The sequence below is a fragment of the Caretta caretta genome, chromosome 2 (assembly GCF_965140235.1).
Source record: "Caretta caretta isolate rCarCar2 chromosome 2, rCarCar1.hap1, whole genome shotgun sequence".
Lineage (NCBI taxonomy): Eukaryota > Metazoa > Chordata > Testudines > Cheloniidae > Caretta > Caretta caretta.
Window position 1 is genome coordinate 205177944 of NC_134207.1, and position 13861 is coordinate 205191804.

The following is a 13861-nucleotide window of genomic DNA, read 5'->3' on the forward strand; positions in this document are numbered from 1 at the left end:
TACAGTTTCTTTATTGAAAACATTGAAGCTAGCAGCAGTAAGCGTTTTAACATACATAAAGTATTTAGTTTGGGCTTGTAGGTTTAAGTTTCATCTGAAACATTCAAATGTACAGAGTAGAGCAGAGCAAGCTGCTAATAAAATTATCTGACATTTTGTTTCATCAGAAAATCAAGGTTTTTGAAGCATGTATCAATATGTTGCTAAATATAGAAATATCGTAGGAAGAAAAATTAAGAGGTGCATTTTTATCATTGTTCAGGTATCGTATTCTGAGTTTCAAACTGTCATTAACTGGAATTTTAAATCTGTGAATAAAATTAGCTCAGTAAAAATGCTGAAGGTTAGGATTGACATGTATTGTTGCTAGAGTCATGTGGGAGAATTTCACAGAACCTGACTACGCAGAGTACTGTGCCTGAGTCATATCAGTACTATTATTGTTTTATTTTTATTAGAGAGAGAGGGGATGAAATGAGATTGTTTTGGTTTTGCAGAGTCTCAGGCATCAGACTTTGGATCTAAAACCGTCCATTTTAGATCTTGCTTTTGGGCCAAATAGTAGCATTTAGCCACTAGCCTAAGTAGGTAGTAATGTGGAGGTCTTGTCCCATAAGGGACTTGGACACAATTCTTCTATGAATGGCTTGGTGCATAGGCTAAACTATCCTTTAGGGTAAAGCAATATGCTCCCCTGAGAGAGCCTCACTGAAGCAGCAGTCCTTGCACTCTCCTGAGATTTGGGACTATAGTTGTTTCTGCCCCTTGTGTTGGGGGGGATGGGATGCTCGTTGCGTGCTTTCTCCTTCCTTTCCTCCTCTTTTGTGAATACCCTCACTAGGATCTGTCACAATTTGGCTAATGATTTTTTGAATCTATGGAACATTTTACTTTTAAAAAGTTTCCTCTGCTCAGTTATCACTCCTAAAATAAGAATATTATTTTCTCATTTGTATAAGTCTTGCCTTGCTTCTAGGGCTATGAGTATAATAAAATGAAAACTGTAAATCACATTAGTATATCATTAACATAACCTTAGCATATAAGAACTTGTAGTGAACTGGTTTTATTGTGGCAAAACTATATATAAATCTGGAGATTGGGACATATCCTTCCCCAAACTTCAAAGGGCACCACTTCTCTCCCACAAAATGGACCAGCCCAGGGGTCTGCCCCGTAGGATCTTTTTAACTTCTACAACTACTCTTCCCCCCAACCACCCCTTCTCCCCACAAAGAACTGGATGCCAGTAGGACTTCATTTTGACCCAACCCCCACATGCCTTAGATACGCAAAAAGCTTCAACTAGTACGCTGTGAAGCAGTCTGTTTCTATAGCAACACAGGTCACATGGTGCTCATTTCTTTGCAGTGGCTCCTCATTGAATATAGTCCAACTTAAGACCTCTGTCCTGATATTCAAAGCCTTCCATGGGCTTGTCTTAGCTACCTAAGAGAGAACCCTCCCTCTGTGACCATGACCTCCTATAATCACAACGTTGTTATCAAAACAATGAATCTGTCAGCCAACTCTGGGAGGGTGTATGGGAGACAGTGACTGGATCTAAACTATGGAATTTGCTCCTGCAAGAGATAAGTGACCACAGAACTAATTACTTTTAAATGCAAAACTTATTTATTCTTCGTTTTCCCTAGAGTTTCTACACATACTCACAACATGCAATGAAACAAATCTTATACACTAATCAAATTTATTTATCCTATAGGTTGGAATGGAAGAAAGAGAGCTTTTTAGTGTTGTTTCTACTTTTACGTATTTGGGGGGCTCTTAAATATTAAGATGATGGAAGACCTTATAAATAGATGGATGGGGACACGTACTAGCACACTGTGCAGCTGGGAGCAGCACAGAGATGCTCCCTCTTGAGCTGGTTACTGACTCGTTTCAGGGGCAGAGTGTCGCTGTTCAAGCTCTTGTGTATAGTAGCTAGGAAGCTCTGTGATTTAAATCCTGGTTTAGGTATAATCCAGCAGGACTACTCCCCCCAAATGAGGGGAGACCCAATTAAACAAGAACATCTGGTCACCCTAAATATCGTTAATATATTTGGGGATTTAGTTTTCAAACTTTTTTTTCTTGAACGTATTTCAGCTTAGACTGTTAGTCTTCAGAATGTGAATTTGCACTCCTTTTGTGTGCTGGTGTGTTTTGCGCAAAAGAAAAAGTTAAGATTCATTTAATTTGAAAATACATCACTGCACATACACATACTAACTGCATACTGAGACCAGAGTAATTTTTTTACAGTAAAATTAGTGTTTCCTTTGACAGTTTGTGCCCAACCAATTCCAGAGCTCTTCTTGTATTTATTTCCTGATTCTTGTAGGTGTTTTCATGGATGTTAGGCTCAAAGGAGCCAAAGACTTGATATGTAATCAGCTTTTTCCTAGTAAACTATTAAATACATTTTGGGTCCATATCCATTTCACTGTTCATTCAATTTACAGTTATAAAGTAAGGCACAAGTATTTTCTAGGTTGCTCTTATACTTTTTGTTTCTTAAGAGGAGAGGAAATTAAATGTATAGTTTTAGGATAACTTTTGACAGGTTTTTCTCATGGAATAAATACATGGAATGTAGTGTTAATATTTCCACTCCACTCATGAGTCACAGCGATGTCTAGGTATTGCAGCACAGATGTGTATGAGTAACATTGCTCTATAATTTGAGATACCTGCAATATTTAGCCTCAGTAGAATGTTTTAAGTTCAGAGTAGTAACCTTCTTATTTTTGCACTCTTTTTGCATTTGACTAAAGAAACAATCAGAACAATTAATAAAGTGTAGAAAACTTTGTGGACTTAATGAAAAAATGAAGTATTGCATCTACATTTTAATATTTGTATTGACAAGCTGTTTTCTTTTTTGTGTGATAGTGTGCATATGTTATTAACAGGATTGTGTTTGGTTTTACTTTCTGTAGGAATGTAAAAGGAATGGTATAAAAGTTTGCAGTTTAAATTTGATTTTTATAAAGGGGAATGAAACTTCTTATTTACCAAATTACTGTGATATAGAACTCTAAAACAGGATTGTCACTTTGGCACCATTAAAAATTATATTCCTTTTGCCGCCGATGTCTGTTTAAATTGATAGTATTATAAACAGGCACATCCGTAAAAAAGTATGGTTATTAAACTCTCCATCTATAATATACCATTTGCAGCTATTTTTATTCTTTGAAAAAAGGTGTCTAACAATTGGTAATAATATATTTTAAGTACAGTAGTGCCTCACTAATGCACACTAATAGAGGGAGTCCTGAGCATTATTGATCTTGTGATGGGGAATTCCACCAGTGTCAAATGCCAATTGTAAGTTCCTTAGCTGTGTTTGGGGGATCTATAACCATCCCAGAATCTTGCTGGGCTTGAGAATAAACTCATAACCTGAAAATACATGTGAATGCAGTTTATCAAAGTGTGAATTAGTGAGATTCTGTTGTACTTTACATGGAGTTGCTAAGTATATTCTTTTAGTTCTTTAGTAATGTAATTTATTTTATTGCAAATATTTTCAGGATGCTGTTCAGGTGCTGTTAAAGCATTCAGCAGATGTCAATGCCCGTGACAAAAACTGGCAGACACCCCTACATATAGCAGCTGCAAATAAAGCTGTTAAATGTGCTGAAGCTTTGGTGCCTCTTCTAAGTAATGTAAATGTGTCCGATCGAGCAGGTAGAACAGCATTACATCATGCAGCCTTCAGTGGACATGTTGAGGTATGGATTATTTTCCAGATCTTGTTTTTTAGCCCTCTTGCCTCCCACCAAAGCTCTGATTATTTAGTTGCATACTTGTACATGATCTGGTAATGGTAAAATGTACACTAAAGTATATTTACAGCATTTACATCCCCATACTAAAGCCTTGAAGAATACTGTTCCAGTGGTGAGGTATGGCCTTATTAGTAGCCTGTAGGAACACCTTTTTCTAGTTTCTGCATTCCCCCAGAAAAAAATCAACAACCTTTTATTTATAGTCTGGGTTCTGCTGAGATGTATAAACTTAAATTGTAAATTAATTTCAAGTGATTGAAGCCATAGTGTAATTGATCCACTTTCAGCAGTTTGTATGGAAATGAAAGGTTTTTAATATGTAAATTTGTAGGGTGATTAAATGCATAGATTTTTAACTAACTTTTTTAGTTTTAATAAACAGTATGTATGTAGTAGATACAGTACATATAGTATGCCATGGTTGTTAAACAATTGCATAAAATAGGTAATCTAAAATATTTTGGTTTTCACTTGATATCTAATTTAGAGGATCCTATGATCACAACATTGTCAACAGTGTGGGCAGTCAGCATGCTTAAATGCACAAAATATCAGAAGCGATGTAAATGGAATGGTGGTTTTAAAGGATTTAAAAACTTGGTTTCATTTCACCCAAGATTTATTCTTCGCTTTCATTATTATGCCACATTCTGTGCATAGTTTTATATTCTGAGCAGAGGTATTTTACTTATTTTTCTTTCTTCACCCTAGATGGTGAGTTTGTTGTTGTCTAGAGGTGCCAATATTAATGCATTTGACAAGAAAGACAGACGAGCTATACATTGGGGAGCATATATGGGTATGTACTCTTTTGCAACTGATTCTCTGTGCATTAGAGAGAAAGTCAGTCACTTCATTTTATTGAACTTATATACTTTAATTTCTAGGCAAAAGCGTTTAGTCAAGGTTGCGTAGTAGGTGATTACGAGGAAGGTATCTATACATCTCATATAACATTTGTAATAGGATACAGCAAACTGTCTTTTTTTTATGAATGCTTTTGTGGCAGAAAAAAATGACATGCTAATTTATTTTGAGAAATGAAAGGAAAACAGTTTTTCTCCTAAACACTAACTTTTTGGTTTAATGTGGATTCCTGATTGAAAATGTGACCACTAATGCCACATGGCTATTAAGAGGAAAGATCGGCGTACGAGGAAACTGAATAGAGATAAATATAATTCTCCATTACTTATAGGTGGTGGTTATAGAATCATAGAAATGTGACTGGAAGGGACTGTGAGAAGTCATCAGGTCCAGCCCACTGTACTGAGGCTAGAATCAAGTGAACCTAGACTTTACCTGACAGGTGTTGTCCAACCTGTTCTTAAAAATACAACCTCCCTTGGATGACTATTCCAGAATTTCACTACCCTTATAATTAAAAACCTTTTTCCTAATTTCTATCCTAAATCTCCCTTCTGCAGATTAGGCCCATTACTACTTGTTCTCCCTTCAATGGACATGGAGAAAGATTAATTACTGTCCTCTTTAGAACAGCCCTTAACATATTTGAAGACTGTGACAGGTCGCCACTCAGGTTTTTTTCTCAAGAGTAAACATGCCCAGTTTTTAACCTTTCCTCATAGGTCAGGTTTTCTAAACCTTTTACCATTTTTGTTGCTCTCCACCGAGCTCTCTCCAATTTATCCACATCTTTACTAAAGTGTGCCACCCTCAATTGGACACATTAATCCATCTGAGGCCTCACCTGTGCCAAGTAGAGCAGGAGAGTTGCCTCCTGTGTCTTACATAAGACACTCCTGTTAATACACACCAGAAAGAGATTGGCTTTTTTTGCAACTGCATCACATTGTCTCATTCAATTTGTGATGTGCTGTAATTTCTAGATCCTTTTCAGCAATTCCAGTGTATAGTCAGTTATTCTCCATTTTGTGTATGTACATTTAATTTTTTCCTTAAGTGTAACAGTTTACATTTCTCTTTATTGAATTTCATTTTGTTGATTTCTGACCAATTCTCTATTTTGTCAAGACCATTTTGCATTTTAATCCTGTTCTCCAAGTGCTTGCATTCCCTCCCAGCTTGGCATCATCCACAGATTTTATAAGCATGCTCTCCAGTCCACTATCCAAATCATTAATGAAAAAATTGATAGTACTGGACCTGCAACTGACCTCTGTGGGACCTCCAGTTTGACAGATAATCATTGATAATTACTCTTTAAATATGGTCTTTCAATCAGTTGTGTACCCACCTTATAGTAATTTAATCTAGGCCACATTTTCCTAGTTTGCTTATGAGAATGTCATGTGGGACTATGTCAAAAGCCTTACTAAAAATATGAAGTTTTCTAGTAAAGTATCAGAAGCTGACTCACAAAGGAAAAATAATAGACTTTAAGATAGGTATATTTCTGATTCGCTCCCTGCTTGGGTTTTGTTTAGTTTTGTTTAATAGGGAAATGGACCAAGAATAAGACTTCAAATTATTGCACTTCCAGGATTTCAGCCTCTTTACCCAATCATTGTCTTGCCTCTGACGATGAAGTTGTCCACAATGGGTTGGTTATCACGTCCTAATGATACAGGCTTCCTTTATGTAGACTTCCTTCCATTAGTCTTTTATGTAGAACTTTGCTGTTTATAATAAGTATGGGAATTCTTTTCTTCAGCTTGTCTGTAGTCATGGTTCCTCACTTCCAGCTTCATTCAAGAAGTGCAAAGATTAAAAGAAAAGCAGATAAGGGCTTTTAGTTCCAATACTCTGACAGAAGCCTCTTAGCCGTGGCTAAATAACTCAGTTGTACTTCTAAATAAGTCATAAACAGCTACTGATGTAATTTTCAGTAACAACCAGTTTTCTTTGACTTCTGAGCAGGTGCAACATACCTTTTTTTTAGTGTCTTTTCTACCTGTGGCATCTGTGTGCTTACAAAATACTTTCTCTTGACATCACAAAAAGTTGTAATTTCTTAGGACTTGATACCAGCTGTAATTGCTTTCAGTTCTCCTTTCTTTTATCTCAGCAGGGCTGTATTGGTTCTCACTGAAGAATTTATGGTAGTGGCCACAGCTCCGAAACAGTAACAGATATCTATTTCCAGGAAATTGGCTAGAAGCGGGTGTCATTTCAAAGTGTAAATTATGTGATAAACATATTAAGTCAGCATTAATCAATTTGAGTTTAATTATCAATTGCAGGAAAAAGTAAATTGATGCCATTCCATAGTCTTGACTATTCAGAGGTGCAGTTTGACTTTCAAAAATAATAGTTTATCCGACACAGGAGAGAAGAATGAAAATAGAAAAATTTATATTATGTTCTCTGCAAGCACAGAAATTAATCAGAGGAGATATAAAACCAAGATCCATTTGTAATCATTAGAGATCCCATAGCACTCTGGAGTAGTAGTTTTGCATTAATGTGCTGAACAAATTCTATTCTGGGTAGTTTACCTTTTGTCTAACTATGTTTCCCTACTCCCAGTTATTCCTAAACATTTGTGTAGTGTCCTATAGTTCTGTTAATGGCAGTTGCTCTTCTTCATAGATATAAATGATTATTGTATGCTGTACATACTTTTTTTTAGTGAATCTAAAAACTATGGAAAATGCTTTGAAATCAGTTTAGATTGTGCATTTATAAGCACCTTTTTAAAAAATAGACTGAAATCTCTTCAGGACAGGATTTGTGGAGGGTTTTGGGGGAGAGATTTGTGGGGGGAAGGAAAATCTTACTCAGCTATTTTGGATCATTTGCAATGAGACATTACAATTACATTGTCTTGGTACAATGATCTGGACAAACTGGAGAAATGGTCTGAAGTAAATAGGATGAAACTCAATAAAGACAAATGCAAAGTACTCCATTTAGGAAGGAACAATCAGTTGCACACATACAAAATGGGAAATGACTGCCTAGGAAGGAGTACTGCGGAAAGGGATCTGGGGGTCATAGCGGACCACAAGCTAAATATGAGTCAACAGTGTAACACTGTTAGTGTTACATACGTAGTACTCACTGTTGCGCAAAAAAAAAAAAAAGCAAATATCATTCTGGGATGTATTAGCGGGAGTGTTGTAAGCAAGACATGAGAAGTAATTCTTTCGCTCTACTCCGTGCACATTAGGCCTCAGCTGGAGTATTGTGTCCAGTTCTGGGTGCCACATTTCAGGAAAGATGTGGACAAATTGGAGGAAGTCCAGAGAAGAGCAACAAAAATGATTAAAGGTCTAGAAAACATGACCTATGAGGGAAGGTTGAAAAAATTGGGTTTGTTTAGTCTGGAAAAGAGAAGACTGAGAGGGGACATGCTAGCAGTTTTCAAGTATATAAAAGATGGAGGGAGAAGAATTGTTGTTAACCTCTGAGGATAGGACAAGAAGCAATGGGCTTAAATTGCAGCAAGGGGAGGTTTAGGTTGGACATTAGGAAAAACTTCCTAGCTGTCAGGGTGGTTAAACATTGGAATAAATTGCCTAGGGAGGTTGTGGAATCTCCATCATTGGAGATTTTTAAGAGCAGGTTAGACAAATACCTGTCAGGAATAGTCTAGATAATACTTAGTCCTGCCATGAGTGCAGGGGACTAGACTAGATGACCTCTTGAGATCCCTTTCAGTCCTATGATTCTATATCTTAATACAGAATTAACTATATTAAGCAGTATATTTTATAATGACTTATATTGTTTAATCATTAACATTTCTGTTTTTCAAAATTATTTAAACACAACCTTAATGTGTTTTTATTTTTAACAATTCTTATTAACTTTTTTGTGGTGGGAGGGGAACTAAATACTTTCTGATGTGGGGGAATTAAAATTCTCAGGAGAACAGAGAGAAATAAAAGCCAAGGGGAGTGGAGGTGAAGGGCAAAATCATTGTTGGTCAGTGCCTCTGTAGTGCACTGATGCTTAGATCATGGAGCTGATTTTATCCTATCTTGTGCCACTACATTTAATATAAGAACATGTTCCTACTCTTTCCAGCTTGTCTTGTGCTTCATTTTTACACTTTCATAAAGAAGGATTCTTCAATATCATTGTCCCAATAGAACCTTTGAATTGCAATTAATAATGGGAAGCTGTATGACTGGTGAACAAGTTTACCTTAGTTATTGCACAAAGCGTAATACTTTGATATGGCAACTTCACTGAGTAAAACAGAGTGAGGTTTAGAACTGTGTTGGTGCCTGACTAACTTGAAGATTAGTGGATTATTGATGAATAATATGGATTATGCCATAGACACTTCAAACATTTTAACTCTTTGGTCTTTGTTCATATCAATTTGTTGTGATAGTAGGGATAATAGCATAGATCTAGATAATTTGCCCCATTTTGGTCTTAGTACTTACTACATATGTACCAGGACAGATTGCTGCTTGGACAGATGTCCATCATGTGTGTCAGTAGGACAGACATTTAACATAGTGTCTGAGTAGGTGTTCGTTTTTTGCTTTAGGTCAAGCTTGTGCTGATATAGGTATAGCAAAGATTATATTGAGGTAGTAACCTTAGGAACTACTTCTATTCAAAAACAAGTAATGTAACGAGCCCTGAGAGAAGTTGTAGAGGAAGAGCAAAGTTGTGCTTATTGATTTTTACTGAGAAGTAGAGTTTAGCTTATTTTTCAGCTGTGATTCAAAAAAGCTTTCATTTAAAGGATTAATGTGTAATGAACACATTTAAAAACCCCAAAACACTAGGAATAGTTTGCATAGAGCAGGGGTTCTCAAACTTTATGCACCGCGACCCCCTTCTGACAACAAAAATTACTACACAACCTAAGGAGGGGGAACTGAAGCCTGAGCCTGCCCAAGACCCGCCGCCCCAGGTGGGGGAACCAAAGTCAGAGCCCCACCGCCCTGGGTTGAGGGGCCAAAGCCCAAGCGCTTCAGCCCTAGGCAGGGGGCCTGTAATCTCAGGCATTGGCCTCAGGCCCCAGCAAGTCTAAGTCAGCCCTGGTAACCCCATTAAATGGGGTTATGACCCATTTTGGGGTCCCAGCCCACAGTTTAAGAACCACTGGCATAGAGAAAACAGAGCCTTTGAATGCTTCTGCAGAAAGGTTAGGTGATCATGCGGCTGTCAGCAGGGAAAGGAATTGATTCTTGGCACTGTTCCTAGATGGGGACTGCACTGGCTCTAGTCCCTTGCCTGCCAGTCATGGCTATGGAAGCAAGTGATCACTCCCTGTATCATTCACAACTCCACTCTTTGTATCTCAGTTTTCTTCTTCCCAGTGAAGCTAGAATTATGGTATCAACCTGCCATCTTCAGTCTAGTTTCTTAAGCCTTGTGTAGACTAGAAAAAGTGTTTAATATTTTGGGGTGTTTTTTGTTTGTTTTTAATTAAGTTAGGTTCCTTGAGTTAGTTAACTCCATTGGAAACATCACTTAAACTGCATCTATGCTAGGTGCTAACATCTCTAAAATTGTATTTGCTTATCAAAGTCTAACATGATTTTAAAGATATTAAACTGCATATATGTTAAATGCTAAGTAATGTTTTAAATTGGGTTAAAAATTGATTTTACCCCCCACCCCCTTTACTACTCTAGATAAGGCCTTAGAGGAGTAAAACTTCCCCTGTCTGTTACTGCAGAAGCATTGTTAGCCCAGGCCTGTGCTAAGGTACTGTTTGCTCTTTCAGTGTTGCTTTTATTTGCAGAGTGTTTTGTCAGGACAGTATTCCCAAATCCTGACTTGAAACAGAAAGTGGAGACAGGAGCTGGAAACAGGGAAAATACAATTTTCAAATTGTTTACTCAAACTATTAATAATAATAATAATAATTGGGGGGGTTTCATGGTACGTTTCTGTTTAAATATAAAGAAGTCAGAATAGGTATATGCCCAATAAATGAAACTCCTAAATTTGTATGGGTGGATTGAGGAAAAGTTGTTAAATAACTTTTTATAAAGCACTGCAAGTATTCTTGGTGTTGAGGTCTGTAAAGTCTTTTGTAGTTTACAAAATAGAAAATGCATATTTGAAAAAAAATACTTAAATAATTGGTCACATGATAGATCAGGATGGTTGTAAAAGTGATCTAGTCAAGAATATCTGGATTTCTTGTCCTAGAAATTGCTTCACTTATACAAGTAAGAATATTAATAATCCACATTGCAGAAATCTCTGCTTGAAGCCTGTTTTAAATTAGTCTTTAAATTAGTGAAATTGGTATTGGAGCCATCCAGAACTAGTGTAAAATATGTACATCATGCTGGGAAATCCATACTCCTAGTGCCAAAGAGTAAAACAGAACAAGATCACAGACTTTCTTCTGTAGGGGGGAGACTTATGGTAGCTAGAATGTTGCTGAGACCAGTGAATTAGGCAGTGTTAATGCCATTACTCATAGTTTGAAGCCATGCTGACATCAGACTTCAACTATTGCTAATCACTTCAGCCAAGAGGTTGTTGTGTGTGACTGTTATTGATCCAGTGTTCTTAGAGATAAAACTAATAGTTAAGATCTGATTTATCCTGCCTGCAGTAGTAGTTTTGAGGGAATGAAATTCAGTGCTTGAGATGCCACAGCTATGTATGGACAAGCATTATCGGAGTTGTAATGAGGTACATTTTCTGGTGTGTGCTCACCCAGCTGGAAAAACAAATGCTTTCTCTTGTTCAGCTAAGCTAAATTCTATCTACCAATTTTAGCACATGCTACTTTTATAGACTTGTAATAGGATACTTTATCCCTGGAGCATATCACTTGTCTAATTTCCATTTTTAAAATAGATTTGTAGACAACGGAGGGGGAGGGATAAAATTAACTTCTTACATTTTTTTAAAGAAATCTCTGTGTGTATGTTCATATACAGTGGACCTGATTCTCACTTAAGCTATGTCTATACTATAGCTTATGTCGGCATAATTTATGTCGCTCAAGGGATGAATAAAACACCCTCCTAAGCAACATAAGTTACACCGACATAAATGCAATTATAACAACCTAACTCCCAGTGTAGACAGCGCAATGTCAACAGGAGGGCGTCTCTCATCAACATAGCTACCGCCTCTCGGGGAGGTGGATTACCGTCCTGTGCCAATGGGAGAAGCATTTCCATCAGCGTAGGTAGTGTCTTCACTGAAGCGCTACAGCGGCGCAGATGCATTGGTGCAGCTGTTTAATCATAGACGAGCCTTTATTTTAAAAAATGACTTAGGGAATTAGGAGCGTATGTCCCATTGATTTTCAGTGAGACTTAGGCTTATGAATTCTTAATTTACTTTTGAAAATGGATCTTGCGTTTCTAAATTTCTTTGGGTAAAGTTTTCAAAAAATAACATATCTCTAAAGGAAAAATTAATTTTTTTATATTACGAAGTCTAGAAATGTTTTCTTAAAAAAGAGACTTATCTTTCTGCTTGTTTCTACTTTAGAAACTTCAGAAATATGAAGTCTTTTCACGATTCGTGCAGGAGGCCTTAAGAAATTAAATGGAAGTTTTCTCAGTCTTCAGTTTGAAAGAGCAAGGTTCTGAGCTTTTCTTTCAAATCTTTGACAGAAGTTTGAGTTAGATAGGTATTAAATCAGATAAGCAAACAGTTTTAAATAGCTTACTAAAAATCCCTTCTCCTCTCAGTTGGATTTGAGAGCTAATGGGCTGACGTAAGGTTTTAAGTCCTCCAAAAAATCCTTCAGCAAAAACAGAAGACAGGATTTGATATTTTTTATATAAAACGAAAATCAAGGCTAGAGAGATTGTTTGGAGTAGGAGGAAATACATGGACAAAATATTTCAGACTGCCTTTATAAATCATAAGGAAATGAGATGGGGAAAGAATATGGTTCTCTGCTTCTTTTAAATGAGGAGAGTCTATAGTGCATTTTTCACCTTTTAAAAGTTGATCAAGTGCAGCTAATAATAAATTGATATTATTTCTCTGAGTCAGAGCACAATTGATAAATTAAGTTATGTCTTAATATTTATTTTTCTTTTATTTGCCTAGGTCACATTGAAGTTGTGAAATTACTTGTGACCCATGGAGCTGAAGTGACATGCAAAGACAAGAAATCATACACACCCCTACATGCTGCAGCATCTAGTGGAATGATCAGTGTAGTCAAATATCTTCTAGATCTTGGAGTTGATGTAAGTAAACATGTAGCCAAAGGCAAATGACATAGGAAAAATCTAAACTATTACTGATCAGGAATATAGTGGTGCAGAGAATGCTCCATTCTTCATGCTCAAGAATAATAATCGTGGTAGAGTACTTCATAAGGTCTTCACTCATTTATTTATTGGTTACAGAACTTCACTCCCTAGGCTTAAGTTTCTTCTATAGATTTTCACTTAAAGGTAAACTTGTCCTTTAAATGGTTTCATTATCTTCCGGGAGGGAAGGAGTGATCCTATGTTTAAGGCACTGGACTGGGACTCAGGAGATCGGAGTTCTGTTGCAAGCTCTGACGTACACTTTTTCTGTGACATTGAGGAAGTCACTTAATCTCTTGTTTCAGTTCCCCATCTGTAAAGCGGGGATAAAACTTCCCTATCTCACAGGAGTTTTGAGGGTAAATCATTAATGATTGTGAGGTACTCTTATACCACACTGATGATGGTCATATAAGTACCTAGTTTTAAAAATATATTAACAAAAATATTGTCAGTATTTTTGAGATGATAAAAATAAATTTATTAAAGAGAATTGTAGGCCTATTGGCGTTCTACCTTTTGAATAATCTTGCAATCTTCCACAGAGTGACCATTGCTTCTGAAGTTGTAGTTTGAAAACTAGGATGTTTCTTTGTATAATGTAATATGGAGCTCTATTTGCACATTCATTCAGTATTAACTTCTCATATCTTAGGAGCTAAAACAAATATTTCCAAACTTGGGTGCCTAAAATTGGGCACCTAAATCCATAGTTAGGCATCTTAGTATGTGGCCTGATTTTCGTAAGTACTTGGCACCCAAAATTCCTACTAAATTCATTCGGCCCCGCAGGCATTCAGTTCCATGGAACAACAGACCATTTACTTAGATGACTAGATCGAGGCACCTAAGTCTCTACATTTAATTACTCCTGGGGGGATTCTGCACCCCAAAATTAAAAATTCTGCGTACAATATTTTAAAA

The 13861-nt window shown here is 36.7% G+C and overlaps 1 protein-coding gene across 3 annotated transcripts in view; it reads left to right on the top strand.

Annotated features, from left to right (window-relative positions):
- ANKRD28 (ankyrin repeat domain 28) overlaps positions 1 to 13861 on the top strand; it is a 229716-nt gene that overhangs the window by 138734 nt on the left and 77121 nt on the right. For all 3 annotated transcript variants that reach the window (XM_048838497.2, XM_048838499.2, XM_048838495.2), the window contains 3 exons: positions 3543 to 3743; positions 4512 to 4599; positions 12729 to 12871. In XM_048838497.2, coding sequence (XP_048694454.1) covers positions 3543 to 3743; positions 4512 to 4599; positions 12729 to 12871 — 432 coding nt within the window. The remainder of the gene's footprint in view (positions 1 to 3542; positions 3744 to 4511; positions 4600 to 12728; positions 12872 to 13861) is intronic.